This window comes from Patiria miniata, unplaced genomic scaffold, assembly GCF_015706575.1.
Source record: "Patiria miniata isolate m_02_andy unplaced genomic scaffold, ASM1570657v1 HiC_scaffold_20, whole genome shotgun sequence".
Taxonomy (NCBI): domain Eukaryota; kingdom Metazoa; phylum Echinodermata; class Asteroidea; order Valvatida; family Asterinidae; genus Patiria; species Patiria miniata.
Genome location: NW_024037059.1, coordinates 20,384,493 through 20,399,306, shown reverse-complemented (window position 1 = coordinate 20,399,306; position 14,814 = coordinate 20,384,493). Strand labels below are relative to the sequence as shown.

The following is a 14,814-nucleotide window of genomic DNA, read 5'->3' as shown; positions in this document are numbered from 1 at the left end:
AAAATTTGCTTAGCACAAAAAAAGGCTGGCTTATAAAAGCAGGTCACCAGCCAAAACTCCATGTGATTTTCATGCTAAGCAAACAACAGCTGAATACCAATCATGAGCAATATACATCACATGGAGTTTTGGCTGGTAACCTGCTTTTAGAAGCCATACTTTTTTGTGCTAAGCAAATTTTTAGCAGATCCGTGAAATTGGCCCCAGCTGCAGGGCCCACTTTAATGGCTCTGCTTACCACAGAATTCTGCACTTATGATCACCATTCCGTGTTAACTGCTCTAGCAAAAAATTCTGTGCTAACTCTGTATGCACAGAATCCCTAGTAATGGGATGTACGCATGTGCAGAAGCCAAACTTCCTCGCTAACGCCTGAAATACGCTTATCATAAGCAGGGAATTATCTGCTACACTAAGCAGGGCTTTTTTGCTAATGGTAAGCAGAGCCAAGAAATTGGGCCCTGTTGGTGACATTGCAATTAAGGAAGTAGGTGACATTACAATCAAGGAAGTAGCCTTCCTCACATGTAGACTACGAAGCTCCCCCAATGAAGTTGAAATAAAAAAAGGAAACTTTTCAAGGACTGACCTCCTTCACTTGGTTGAAGCCTTGGTCAGTCAAGGTGATGGATATGGCATACATGGCATGGGTGTCGTTGTGCTCAAAACCAGTGTCTGAGTTTCCGCTGAAGAGGCTCAGCGCAAGGGCCCTGCATGAGCGACAACGGAACACGTTACAGACTGCATGCTGTAATACTTACAGAATCTGTGCATAAGTGTGCACTCAGTGGTAAAAATAAGTAGTTAGGTGGTCAAGCCCATCACAAGTGCTTACACGCCATCACAAGTCCATCACAAGTCATCCACTGTCAAGCTACTCCGATGGTGATCTGTGAGACAGCCGCAGGGACAGATTGCAATAACCGGTCTTAAAGGAGTCTATGCGCATTAGACAGTCTTAAAGCTCATGGCCGTCAGACGGTCTATAAGTAAGACCATTGCAATGACACGGTCTAAGTACTAAGACTTAAATGGTTAACCTGGGTTGGGCTGGCTTAAAACAGTTTATGTGGGATTTATGCAATTCATCAGAACGTTAACAAACCTTTCCAAGAATGTTTGAGTTGATAAGTGTTTGATAATTTAAATAGAAGAATACTGATTGCAGAGAGGATTTTCCAACATAAAAAGAATCTTCTAGAGAAATATAATGACACTGAGTTGTGCTGCAAAATACAATTTTCTGGACATAAAATCTCACGACAGATTTGATTTCGCATGATTTGAATCAGACAAACTGAAAAACTGCGCAGCCTCTTCGCTATTATGGCGCCTGATGAGCACCACAGCCTATCAGCCCATAATCATGGAAATTTTGCTTGCGAATCATTACTCTAACCAGGCTTAGTAAAGACAGGCTTATCACAATATGCTAAGTTTGGTGTCTTTACCAAGACCATCTAGGAGCGCTAGCTGGCTAAAATCAGACTGGTTAAGCCAGCCAACTTAGACCGTGGTATTGCAATCCCCCCCTGGTGTTGAGGTTCGGGGTGGGAGTAAGTAATGGGGGAAGGGAACTAGGGCTGCTGAAGTTTAGAAAAATGAGGGTTGTTTTGGACTTAACTCACCTCTTTTTCAACAGAGCTAGGATGCTTCCATGTCCCTCGTGTCCGATCAGCCATGACAGGTAGTTCAGTGGTTTACATCTTCAATAAAGATAAGCCATCCAGGTAAAGTAAGGCAACAAAAAAGCATCCATGAATAAGCCACTTCGGTATTCCAAAATAGTCTGGTGCACAACAACATTCACTTATTGTTTTTCCGGATAAACGCAGCAGATAACGCTGAATCTGCATTCCGCGTTATTTTTCGTGCAATCGAAAAGAGATGGAAACTTTCGTTTGGACACATAAGACACCTAAAAACACTGCGCTGTCCAAATTTTTTGTTTGCAAATTGTTACTTCAGAACATGACAATCTCTTCAATTTTGCTGGTGCCCCGCTATGCTTTAGCAAGCATACGATGAAGGGTTTGTCCCGAAAAAATAAAATTGTCAAATATTGATGTGCACATGCGCAGTTGGAATACCTAACTGGCTTATTAAATAAAATAGGGCTTTGCAACACCTAATGGGCAGCGTGGCAAAGTGGTTATAATTATCAGAGGGTCAGGGGTTCAAATCCAGCTGCAGGCCATCTCATTTTTGACCTTATGCCCAGAAAAGTCTCATTTTGACAGAACAGGTCACATATGTTGTGTCCTTGGGCAATCCACTTCATCCCCACTTGCCTCTCTCCATCCAGGAGTATAAATGGGTACCGGCATTAGCTGGGGAGTAACCTGCGTTGGACTAGCACCTGCCTGTGCTGACTAGAAAATGGGGTTTCTTATCTCAATATGATGCTTTCGGTTTTGTGCTGACTAGAAAATGGGGTTTCTTATCTCAATATGATGCTTTCGGTTTTGTGCTGACTAGAAAATGGGGTTTCTTATCTCAATATGATGCTTTCGGTTTTGTGCTGACTAGAAAATGGGGTTTCTTATCTCAATATGATGCTTTCGGTTTTGTGCTGACTAGAAAATGGGGTTTCTTAACTCAATATGATGCTTTCGGTTTTGTGCTGACTAGAAAATGGGGTTTCTTATCTCAATACGATGCTTTCGGTTTTCTTTTCCAACATTCCCGGGGTTTTTGGGGTTTTTTACACCTAGTTTTTGTTCAAGGTTTAAACAAATAGAAATGAGGAAGATCTACAAATGGTTCTGAAAGAATTATGAACAAATGAAACATACAAATTTGGAAATATGTTTGTTTTCAGCAATTTACCACAAATTGAGACAGACTAAAACTTTTCCTTGAACACCCACCCATACAAAAATTATTGCTGTCTGTAACGCTACTGGCAGAATAAGGCATAGCTCTCCTACCTTGATGTTCAGAGCCGCACACGGCTTGTTGACACAACCACAATTTTGTTCAACTAAAAAATTGTGTTTGTCTCTGCCTTGTAGATTACTAGTTTTGTTAAACTTCCATGCATATAAGCTTAAATTTAAAAAAAAAAATTTAAATAAAATTTTACATAATATGCCAGACAACAATGTTCGGGTGGGATTATTTTCATTGTTTTCAAGTTTGCTCCGTATGGTCTTAGTCCACATGAACTTGTTCCTGAATATGCATGAGATACTGACCGATAGTGTTGCCGCTGATTGGCCAATGACCATGTGATATCCAGAATGTGGGCCTTCTGCACAGGAACAACTAAGATTTAGGGGGAAAATAGGAAAAGGATAAGGAACATTTATTTCCTTGAATGAATAGAAATACTTATCTAATTCCAGAAATGCGTAGTTTCAAAAGAAACAAGGCAATACTGTATTTCTTAGGGAAATCAACTGCTGGGACATAGAAAGGCAGAATTTTTAATCAAACCCAAAAGTGTTTTGTGTTAAATCAGAAAAAAGTATGAATACATTTGGTTTACCTTTGTACGAATACATTTGGTTTACCTTTGTACAATTTGTGCAACTTCTCCTGTGAAAATGGTTCACCGCAACATTCAGAAGATGGCCGCTTTTGTCCACTGTGAAAAAAAATTAGGATAGAGTTCAAATTGGACAGTTCCATCATTACGGGATGTTACATTCAGAGCCTAAAACCAATTTGAAACAACAAAGTAAAATACTTGCAGTGAAAGAAATTGTTTTTATATATTCGGTACAACTCTAGCTTAGGCCTTAATGTACAACATGACATGGTTCATGTAATGTTAGCTGAATTAATTAATGAGATATAAGCGCTGTCAACGACCGTTACGGATGTTAGGCTTTAAGACACAGTAACTGGGAAGGGTAAGAATTCTGGAGTATAAATCTGAACAAACCTTACTTATTTGGAATGTCTGAAAAAGATTCTCGGACCCAGTCTTCTAAGGTGTCTAGTGTCTCTATAAAAAGAAGAGAGAAGAGTACACAAAGCATTAAAAGGAAAGTCAAATTTATGAAATTCAACGATAGGCTGCAGCAGATAATCTTGACAAAGTTACAGGAATTGAGCCACTTTGTAGGGGATACTCAGACCAATTTTCATGAAGTTGCCTTATGAGCTGAGACAAGTTGATGACAAGACAAATGTACACCTCTTAGCCAAAAGAAAAAAGAAAACAATTTACTAACAAACAAATAAATAAACAAACAAGCAAAGAAACAGACAAACCAGAAAAGCTGAGATTGATGCATGCAACTGCAAAGTAACAAAAAAGAGAGGAAATTGTGTTTTTTTTGGTTTTTATGACGTAAGTGTGAAGTTAAAACGAGGAAATCAGCTGATCTGAGAAAATTTACATGCCTGTAAGAACCATGTCCATAATAAATTCACAACAGTATTTTTGCTGACAAGCCTTTTTTTCAGTGCTGCTCAAATATTATAATAGTGTGCATAACAATGTGTCTTTTTATAGCACACGTATCCACCAGTATTGGTGATATGATCAAGGTGCTACATCATTATTACCCTGCTCATTGGGCCAATGAAACATGCCAAAGACCATCTCAGCTCCCTGGGGAGTATACAGCTCGATGCTGCCATTTTGAGGCAAAGCAGCTTAAATCAATCAAGAACAACCATCTCTGCCCGCACAGGTACCCAATTTACTCCTGGTTGGAGAGATGCAATGAGTGACAAAGTGCCTTGCCCAAGGGCACACGCACCGTAGCCGCAGGCTGGACTCGAACCCACAACCTGCAGCTTCACCCGCACAGCATGAATTCAATGCTCCAGACCACGAAGCCACACATTTCACTTGAGTGTATAGCCAGTTCAGAGAATTGGAAGCTACTAATATTACTACATCACACACTGCCCTATGACAATGCATACCTCTAGATTGCAAAGCTACAGTCATATACTGGGCTGAGTATACTCGCTTTCTGAACTCAATTAAGCGCTGCTGGACATCGATATTTCTGGCAGACGGCTGTGTCTTTAGGGTGGTGGAATTACCTGTTGATAAAAACATCCAATAATAAATCTTAGCGTGCAAAATATAAAATATTCAAAACAAAAACCGGCACAGCATGCTTTAACCACAGGGAACTTGCAAGTTACATCCCCGAAACAAGTGCGTAAGATGTACAATTATTTGTAGAATAAGTCAGCGCCCCAGGAACAGCGTAATTCCATGAACTACTCAGAATTTGTTACGCAAAAGCAAACGGAGTACCACAATGTTTCATGAAATTGGCTGCTGTCTAACTTATTGTACACAACTTAACATAGTCTGCAGAAACATCATGAAAAGTGCATATCTAACAAATAGAGATGATTCTGAGACGACCAATAGGTGTTAGTTGACGCTTCTGTCGGAATGCTCTGACATTAAGGTATCCAATTTTGTTTCTCAGAATCGTTCTTCATGGTGCATCACTCAAATTCTCCAAAGTTGTACATACATGTACTCTCTACAATGCACACTTGGCAGTCTCAAACTGAATATTTGCTATATTAGACAGGTGATTTGCTGAATAATGTAGCTTACCCCACATGAACTTGCCCATAGGGTGACCCTCTCTGCACATAGCCCCAACCAGCTGCTGCTTGCGATGGTAGTCACTCGGTAAACTCATCTGGAATTCTGTCAAGGTAAAAACAATATAATGTTGAACAAAGAAATTGACTGAAGCGGGATTTGAACTTGCGACCTCTGGAAATCCGAAGCGGTGCTCTACCTACTGAGCTATCCAGCCCTATGTTGGCGAAAATCCAAGTCGTCAATGATTAAGAGTGAACCTTGCTCCTTGTGGCTTATTTGATTGACCCTAACCCTCTTCAATCCTCCAAAACCAGCCAGGTGCTTTTGGCAGATTCTGGAGGATTAAGGCTGTATGCCTGTTAAGTGCCCATTGCATATAAATGTAGGCCTACATTATACTGAATACCATCTGCACTTATACTGAATACCATCTGCACTGCTTGAACATTCTACATGTCAAAGTGTTTTGGAGAATTTTGAAGTATGGAGGCACTGGTCAGCCCTCCACTGAACAAATTCAAGAAATAACGGATGATTTTTGAAGATAAAGAAAATATTAAATTTTAACATGGGAACAGTTGGAGGATTTTGAAAACTGAATTATTGAGGATGCATCCTAGGAAATAGGCACAGGGTTCAAAGTTAATATAATATTTTATAACTGAAACAAGGGTCATCCAAATACCAAAGACTCTTTTACCAAAAATGAAAAGTGTACATAAGAGTTTACCTTAATAGAGAAACACACACTCAAAAAATGGGATACAAGTTCTGAATGCAACACTTCCCAACCTTGCCCCCCCTTCCCACTTACCCCCCCCCCCCCGCCTTCCCACTTGCCCCCCCCCCCCCCGCCTTCCCACTTGCCCCCCCCCCCCCCCCCCCGCCTTCCCACTTGCCCCCCCCCCCCTTCCCCTTCCCCTTCTCCCCCAACTTGAAACATATTTGCATACAGTTTCTGACTTGCTTTGGCTTACCGCTGTCTACTGCCTCCAGCTCCCTGTCCGTGCTGCTGGCTTTTAGGAGGGGTGCCGTGAAGAACTGGGCAAAGCGCATCAGCCCCTCGCGGAAGCTCTGCTGGTGAACCTCAAAGATGAACGTTGTCTGGATCAGAAGGACAAAAAATTGACGGAGTATGTGAGAGCCACTTTAAAAAAACAATCCATTGGCCTTGGGAGTATTCACCTTGATTCTGCTGTTTCGGCACAAAGCAGCAAAAATCAATCTCTGCCCTCACAGGTACCCATTTACTCCTGGGTGGGGAGAAGCAATGAGTGACAAAGTGTCTTGCCCAAGGACACACACACCATAACCCCAGGCTGGACTCGAACCCACAACCTGCAGAATTACCCGCAGACTTTGAGTTCAATGCTCCAGACCACAAGGCCACGTCACTCCCCAAAGTGGCAAGGCGCAGGAATATAAATCATTAACAGATTTGCATTCATTGATTCAATTCTATGTTGCTTGAGAAGCAAAGAGTTACCCGTTCGCAGTCTGTTGAGGCGTTGTCTGAACCCCCATGCGTCCTGATGAAGGCGTCAAAAGAATTCTCATCTGGGTATTTCTCACTTCCCATGAAGACCACTACAAAAACCGGGGAAAATTAATCAATAAAAAAAGTGAAATAAAAATCACCATAAGTTCCAGATCAAATATCAGGTAGGTCTACGTAAAGTCACAACAATCAATGTCATCTTTCAGGCATCAAGACTATGAACAGCATGGGTAGTCTTCAAATCATGAAATAATGTTGGTTGTCAATGAAACACGATTTGATATACCCATCATTTTTAACAATTCATTATCAGTTTTTTTGTTTTGTTTACAAAACAGTTGAGTCTAAGTTTGTTGGATGAATGGAATACACTGCACTTGAGCAGAATACATAGTGCAATGTTTCAAATTTGGGAAGTATTTCTCATGCAAATCCCCCCCCCCCCCCTCAGATTTGGAAGGATTGAGTTATTTAATATTTGCAAATATCCCAAAAACAAACTATTATGAAATACCTTACTTGAGTGTAAGTGGATAATAGTCTCAAGCATCCTGTGAAATTATGGCACCTGATGTGCCATTTTCAAGAAAAGTGGAATTTTTTGTATCAATTTCCAGTGATGATCGGCCAACTATCGTTGGAAAAAAACTGACTTTTTTTCAAATACTGCCCCCTATTTACCAAATTAGTTAGTTCACATTATGTTTGCAATTGCACATCTGTGAACGGGTGCAAGCCAGCTAGTCTAGCCCGCTCTGTTTCGTCTGAAGTAGGGTCAGGGAACCAGACTACAAGAATATTTGTTTCTTGGTTTTCCATCATCTATGAACACAAACTTTAAACAGGTATTATTTGCTACAGAATACTTACCCCCAAATCATCCATTTCAGAAAATTACAGCAAAAGCAAATGTTGTATATTACCTTTAAGCCACTACTTTTTTCACAAAAAGGATTATGATTCGTGATTGGAATGACTCACTATGTTCAAGGAAGTGTGCCAGTCCTGGTATATCATCTGGCTCACAGAAGCTGCCGATACCAATGCTTAGAGCTGCGGCTGCCTAAAAGAATTAGAAATAATATCATGGGTTAATATAGGATCAACTATCTAGCCAACTGCAGATAAGACAATACAAATACATTTAATTAGTCCTGTGATTTAAAAAAAAAACACCTTTTTGTGTCTGTATAACATACGAAAAAAAGTTTGAATTAATTGATTTTAATTTTTTTTTTCTCCATAGGCCTATTGAGGTGCTCTGAACGTCATTCAATGCTAATATTACTATTTTTTTTCCTAAGTGCACAAATACTTTTCTACTCTAATAATTTGTGACTCACCAAACTGTACCTTTGTGTGGTGAAAAATGGCCGAGACAAATTTCCTTTTACAATTGGCACAAGCCCTTAAACTTATTTAGCTGGTGACATGTCATTGGCTTCTAAACAATTTTGGAGAATTTTGTTGGCTAAAAGGAGTAAAGCTGAGCTGCTCTCAATATTTTTCTGCTCTTAGGGGGCTAAGTCTACATTATCTAGATCTACTTTTGTGACCTCACATTTTGAGTGGCATTCACCCCATGCCTACACACTGAAGGTATACAAGTATGTTATTTTTCACTCACTGCACTGCTACCCAATTTGATGTAACTCCAAGTAAAAAAAAACTAAACCAGTTTCTCGTCCCCACCCGCCTCTTTTTCCTTCCTCCTCCTTTTTTATTCTTTAATCATATAGTTGAAATATATATTTTGAGGGTTTTTTTCCAGCAAAAAAATTAGCTTTGTTTGTAAGTACAATTCTGATAGAAAGGGTGATGGCTCCTTTGGACACAATGGTACCAGCAAAAAATGTCAAGAAAATTGAAAGATCCATCTTAGGGGAAAGGGGGGGGGGGCCTCCTTCCTTTTTTTTTAAAAAGCCTGAATGAGAATATATACTTTTTACATGGCCTAACAATTAATACACAATGATTATGACATCAGGAAAGTTCTGTCTTTACCAGCTTTGGTTGTTTGGACTGTGACTTCCGCACTGATCTCGCTTCAGCGTCTTCATCAGCTTCAGCATCATCTTCACAATCTTCCTCCTCCTCCATCATCTCCTCCTCATCCTCTTCTGCTCCCCCATCGGACAATGGAAAGGACCCATCTTCCAATGCATCTGAGTTCACATCAGGGACCTCTGATGATCCAATGGTACAGTCCCCGGGGGTGGACCCAACGTCCATTTCCTCTGTTGCAATCTCATCATTCTCACACCGTTCGTCGTCAGAAGCCCTGCATTCACTGTTTGTTTCGGCTGCGCCATTTTGTTCATCTCCTTGCCCCCGTTTAGCCAAATCAGATATCAGGAGTGCAGTCAACCCATTGGACAATGTAACCACCCTAAAAAAAGTTTCAAAAACATGACTGCATTAAACAATAACCTTTAACTTAATATAAAATAATCACTTTGAAACAGATCATAATAATTTATTCCAACATGCAGAAGAATATATATTGGCTAAACATTTTTACTGGAAAAATTAAAAATATCTCCGCCCTCTCTATGTACATGCTCTGTAGAAAATCAAACTGATCCGAAATAACGGGGACTGCATACAACGATCAGCAATGGTTTCCATCAAGTAGTGTGTGCAGCGTTTGCGATGTTTAAATACAGACGTTGGAGAGTAAAAACTCTGATTTGTCAAAACAATTTTAGTTCTGAGGTCCTTAAAACTATTGTTCCCAAATGCTAAAGAGTTATGGATCAACCATTAAACCAAGGCAGCTTTTTGGGGAGATTTTTGTTTTAGAAAGTGGAAGATGCAAGTAATGGCGATCGTGTAGTTATGAGCCCCTCTTTATTTTCGATCAAGGAAAGCATGTGGTATCCAGACGCCACTTCAGTGGTTGTGTACAAAGTCTATGAAGGGTCAAGAACATTTTCTAAGTAGGCATACATCATGTAAATGCACTTTTGACCAATACTGAATGACAGGCAACAGCCGTACCGCGCTGATGCACTTTGACAAAATTTGGTGTAAGCTACATGTAGTGAGGGCACAATTGCAGCATGCAGATGCTTTCATGAACAATGGCAGCAGAAACTTGTCAGAATTCAACCCGAAATTATAAGATAACCAGACCTCTGTAGGTAATGCATTAAGAAAAATGTTTCAACCTGACGCCCCTTTTTTCTTCATATATCATCTCAACATGCTCAATGAATGTCAGTCATTGCATTGCAAAAACGATGATAAGATATGAATATGGGATGAGAAACATTTCCAATGTTGTTAGCAAATTTAGAAAGTATTCTTGACTCTCCATAGACTTCATACACAATCAATCGCGGAAGTGGCGTCACTTACATGTTGGTTGCAACATTTTTTCCAATCAATTTAATAACATTATTTTGCTTTAGTTTAATAGGCCTATTATTATTATATTAAGCAGTTGAGTTGATCTAGACGGGATTGTGTAATTATGATTATAAGTGACAAAATAATTCCAATCTTAAATTGATTTTCTGCTCCACTAGAAACGGGACATATGGCATTGCCATTGTGTGGCTAAAATGAGACAGACACATACATAGTGTACACACGTGTCCGGAAATTGGGCACCAATTGAATCGTTTGACCTTCTTCAAGCGGGGAACATTTTGAACAATTTGGACATTTTTTAACATCTTAAAGTTTGAACTTTCTATTAACATGAAAAATCGGATAGTTTTACCTTTACGATTTACTCTACGGGATAAAATAGACTTACCGATATTCACGTGTATCATTCGGAGACTTCACGATGGCAGCCATCTTTGTTTTCCAATCGGGGTAGTTTAACGGTGGCAGACTGTTGAGTCCCAAACAAGGTATTCTTATCTTCTTATCTAACAACACGAAATCGCAATTTAAATATACTCTGTTCGGGATATGTACAATGAATAACTATTGGTCAAAAGTTTTAAAACAGCGCCCCCAGTAGTTGTGTACCTAGAGCGAAAGCCTATTTTCATGATTTTCGTCAAGGTAACAATCAATGTGCATTTTTTTTTCAACAGTTTTACAGCTTTTGAGTTTTGTGATGTAAAAGTTGATGAACGAAGGAATAGGCTAGTTAACTTGGGTAAAAGTTGGGCGGTCAAGAGAGAGAAAGTAGGCCTAACGTTACGTGACCAATGGCAATGCTAGTCATAATGCAAATTGCAATGAAGACGTCGTCCAACCTGGCTATATGGCAATGCCAGTGTGACTGATCATGCTGATGTGATACTGATTATAGTGATAAGGCCTAGCTAGGCCGATTTAACTTAGGCCTAGTTAACTTTTCACTTAGCCTACTTTATTCACAACACAATTGAGTCTAAGTTCATGAATGATGAAGTTAGTGACTGACACTGTCATTTTTGTCAACAAAACTGAGTGTTTGGCACTCTAACGAGTAACACCAGCCATAGCCTAGTCTCTAGTTACTAATCATTTTAATTCCCTTTAGTTTGAACTGCATTTTTATAGAACATGGAAACATTGCAAGAATATTCAGCCGCAGCAGAAATGGACTGCCTAAGCCTTCCACAGCAACAAACCCAGCATGCCCAGCCAGTGTCTGGTGAAGGCCAGGGCCAGGCAGAGTTTGATCCGGACAGAGCTGACTTTCTTGAGCAAAGGTAGCCTCATCATGACCAAACAAACGACAAACACAAATTGTCATTTTGGCAGTAGGGCCTATATGGTAAAAGGGGGAGTATCCTACCACATATTTGAAAACCAGCATTGCCTAATGTAAGTTAGAGTGTGAGATCTAATTATTACAAGACCACGCACCCACTTTGTTTGCACCATATAATCAACCCTAGTCAGACCCAAGGTTTGTGCTTAATAAATAATAGCACGTGGTCAAATTCTCCCCTGGTTGAAAATACCTCTTGTACCGGGACGGGAATCAGACCTAATGCAATTTCAGACTTAACTCAAAATCCTCTAGAGCCGCCAATTAGAAAACAAGTTGAAATACATGTATTTGACAATTAAATGTAGGATTTGATTTACAACCACGGATGAAGAAGAATAGATGTTGCACTTTTTGGGAAAATCAAATAGAAAAAAAAAATGACATGTAAAATGGTAGGCACTGGCCTCGCACTTACGGTAGGTCACTGGAACCGCAGTCAAGCACTTTCCCCATCGAGCCACACGTTCACTCTGCATTGATTATCTTGTGCACACATTCATCAAACCTGTGGATGTGCAGAGGAAGTGCCTGCACATGAGTCGAAATAATTAAGGACCGGTTCCCTATATAAACTTTAAAGGGAAAATACAATATTTGCAAACATCAAAAAATAAAACTACCAAATCATTTTGAAATACCTTGCTGGACTGTTAGTGAATGACAGTGTAAAGCATCCTGTAAAATCATGGCACCTGGTTCACTGTCATTTTCAAGAAAAGTGGTATCTTTGTATCAATTTCCAACACTGATCGGCTGACCAGCGTTGGAAAAAAACTGGCTATTTTTCAAATACTGGCCCCAGCTGACCATCACACTTGTTTGCAATCGATTACACACATGAACGGGTACAAGCCAGCTAGACTGGTTCCCTGACCTTACAATTCCCCAATGTACGTAAACTGCTCTGTTTCTTCTTAAATGGAGTCAGGGAACCAGACTACAGGAAAATGATTGTTTTTCTTGGTTTTTATAGCATTTTCGGACCCAAAACCTCAAAAAAGTCAGTGTAACTATATTTGCTATATATTTCCAACCCCCCAATTCCATCCATTTCTGAAAATTACAGCAAAAGCAAATGATGTATATTCCCGTTAATTCAATTTTTCAATTGAACTACATTCAACGTTAACTTTATCTATCAAACTTTAGACCTAGTAAAAAAAAAACCAACAATTTCTTCTTCCTTAACTCAATGCAGCATTCCATCTGAGTCAGCTTGCAGCAACATCCCGCTCAGCTTCACCAACCCCACTCAGGAGTTCCCACAGACCTCCATGCTGCAGGCCTCAGCACAGCAGATGCCCCAGACGCAGCAGATGCCCCCAATGTCAAATTCCGTCAACAGGGAAATCTTGAACCAGCGCACCCAGCAACTGATCGACGACATCAATGCCAAGAGAAAAAGGGACACTACTCTGCTGGCTGACTTCAAGAAAGCGATGGAGCTACAAGTAAGTTTAACCCTCCGAGGAGGAGAATAGTGTAATCGCTAGAACAGAATAAGAAACCATTTTTGAGGTGGTTCCATGCTAATGCACACCTTCTTAAAGAAAAGGCGCTCACACATTTTGGTAACACTATTGGTCAAAGGAGCCCAGAGTGCATGCGTAATACAACTCGCGCAAGCCTGGTGCCACCGCAGTGCCACCTCAGAAAATGGCTGTCGCCAAATTAATCAATAGGTTGGCCTCTCTTGGACTGGTCAGCAAAAAAGTAAAGCACATCTTAACAAGCCCTCAAGAGATATCATAGCTTTGAATTTTTCCTTTTTCAGGGTGCATCTACTGTTACTTTTGCCCCTCATTTGTGATTTGATAAATTTATAATGGACTTGACGACTTGATTACTTTTGGTCCTTAGAAACTTTTTGTACAATTGCCAGGTTTTTTTTTAGCAATTACAAATAGTTTTATAGACCTTTGAGAGGGCATGACATTTTAGTCCTCAAGATATCTTTGTCATAAGTTTTTTTTTTAAAGTAATTTTAAGTTGTTATAATCTTGTGTAATTTAAATTACAAATGTGTACTAGTCTTATATCTGGTTAGAACAAAATCAATATTTTTTGTTCTGAGTGACAGATTATATGAAACTCACAAATAAAAAAAATTGTTTTATATTACATATTAGAAATGGCTTAAATTACTGGAAATTCCTAGTATAAAAAGTGAGGTTAAACAAGCCACTAAAAAAAGCAAGAAAAAACAAAGAAAAACCACATAATAAAATTTGCATCTCCCAGCTGCATGCAAAATTCCATCAAACAGTGTTATGAATTGCTCCGTATTATTGTTCAAGCTTGCTAAACTAGTATACCACTTGTTTTCAACCACAAAAACCAGGCATCCAGCTCTTACGAAGGCCTCGAGCAGGCCATGTTCCAGATGTACGAGGGAAACGGCAAAGCCATCCAGGAGAAGTTACAAGAACTCTTCGCCACCTTGGACCGCATCTCCACGCTGGAGATGGAGCTGGAGCAGTTCAAGACTTCCCTGGGGGCACTCTACTCGGAGATCCAGGGACCTGCTGCCAGGCCAACTTGATTATTCACAAGCCCAGCGTGGAGGGAAGGGAAGTTGATTTCATAATAGACCGATCCATTGTGCTTCACCCTGTAATGTTTTGACTGTGCCACTCACAGCCAAGAACCCTCCCTCTCTGCCTGGCAAATTCAGCTACGCCATCACAGCCGTCAAAGTCAATCAAGTGACTGTTTTTAACAGTTAAGAATTCCCTTGTCTATGCTTTGACTGGAGGTGATTGATATGTCAGCTGTATACCTACAGTACCAGTTACCTCTTTTGTCTGTTGATGGAATTTGACCAGTCACAGTGTTTACATGAATGTGATCTGACTGTTTTTTTAACTAGTCTGTATATAAATACAATGCAAAGAAAGTGGAAGAAATCTTTAACTGAGCTGTGATTGATCAGACATATGTTGGACAAAAGCCTTATGAATAAAAAAGTCCAACATGCATGCATGCAATAATGTGCACGGCTGGAAAATGCTGTCTGGCATTGGGGAGGCACGTCATAGTGGGTAGGGGTTAATGAAT

At 40.0% G+C, this 14,814-nt stretch overlaps 2 protein-coding genes across 3 annotated transcripts in view; one reads left to right on the top strand and one right to left on the bottom strand.

Moving 5' to 3' along the window:
* LOC119728160 (nardilysin-like) overlaps positions 1 to 10,904 on the bottom strand; it is a 25,099-nt gene extending 14,195 nt beyond the window's left edge. The window contains exons 1-12 of the mRNA XM_038200241.1: positions 10,798 to 10,904; positions 9,039 to 9,423; positions 8,016 to 8,097; positions 7,023 to 7,123; positions 6,514 to 6,640; positions 5,543 to 5,638; positions 4,885 to 5,007; positions 3,895 to 3,952; positions 3,516 to 3,589; positions 3,198 to 3,267; positions 1,629 to 1,706; positions 590 to 710 (exon numbers count right to left, since the gene is read on the bottom strand). Of these exons, the coding sequence (XP_038056169.1) occupies positions 590 to 710; positions 1,629 to 1,706; positions 3,198 to 3,267; positions 3,516 to 3,589; positions 3,895 to 3,952; positions 4,885 to 5,007; positions 5,543 to 5,638; positions 6,514 to 6,640; positions 7,023 to 7,123; positions 8,016 to 8,097; positions 9,039 to 9,423; positions 10,798 to 10,841 (1,359 nt within the window). The 5' untranslated portion in view covers positions 10,842 to 10,904. The remainder of the gene's footprint in view (positions 1 to 589; positions 711 to 1,628; positions 1,707 to 3,197; positions 3,268 to 3,515; positions 3,590 to 3,894; positions 3,953 to 4,884; positions 5,008 to 5,542; positions 5,639 to 6,513; positions 6,641 to 7,022; positions 7,124 to 8,015; positions 8,098 to 9,038; positions 9,424 to 10,797) is intronic.
* Positions 10,876 to 14,814, top strand: LOC119728159. Of its 2 annotated transcripts, XM_038200238.1 has the most exons (4): positions 10,876 to 10,897; positions 11,541 to 11,692; positions 12,956 to 13,208; positions 14,099 to 14,623. In XM_038200238.1, exons 2-4 carry the CDS (start codon positions 11,544 to 11,546, stop codon positions 14,297 to 14,299), a joined length of 603 nt encoding a protein of 200 aa, XP_038056166.1. In that variant the 5' UTR covers positions 10,876 to 10,897; positions 11,541 to 11,543; the 3' UTR covers positions 14,300 to 14,623. The 2 variants fall into 2 exon arrangements, with proteins under 2 accessions (XP_038056166.1, XP_038056167.1); XM_038200239.1 differs by lacking the exons at positions 10,876 to 10,897; positions 11,541 to 11,692 and adding an exon at positions 11,705 to 11,807 and having other exon boundaries at positions 14,099 to 14,814.

Excerpts from the sequence above, each read along its gene's own strand:
- LOC119728159 (XM_038200238.1), top strand. The coding sequence starts at position 11,544 with ATGGAAACATTGCAAGAATATTCAGCCGCAGCAGAAATGGACTGCCTA. Across the intron at positions 11,693-12,955 it reads GCTGACTTTCTTGAGCAAAG|CATTCCATCTGAGTCAGCTT; the intron begins GTAGCCTCATCA and ends AACTCAATGCAG. Across the intron at positions 13,209-14,098 it reads AGAAAGCGATGGAGCTACAA|GCATCCAGCTCTTACGAAGG; the intron begins GTAAGTTTAACC and ends CACAAAAACCAG.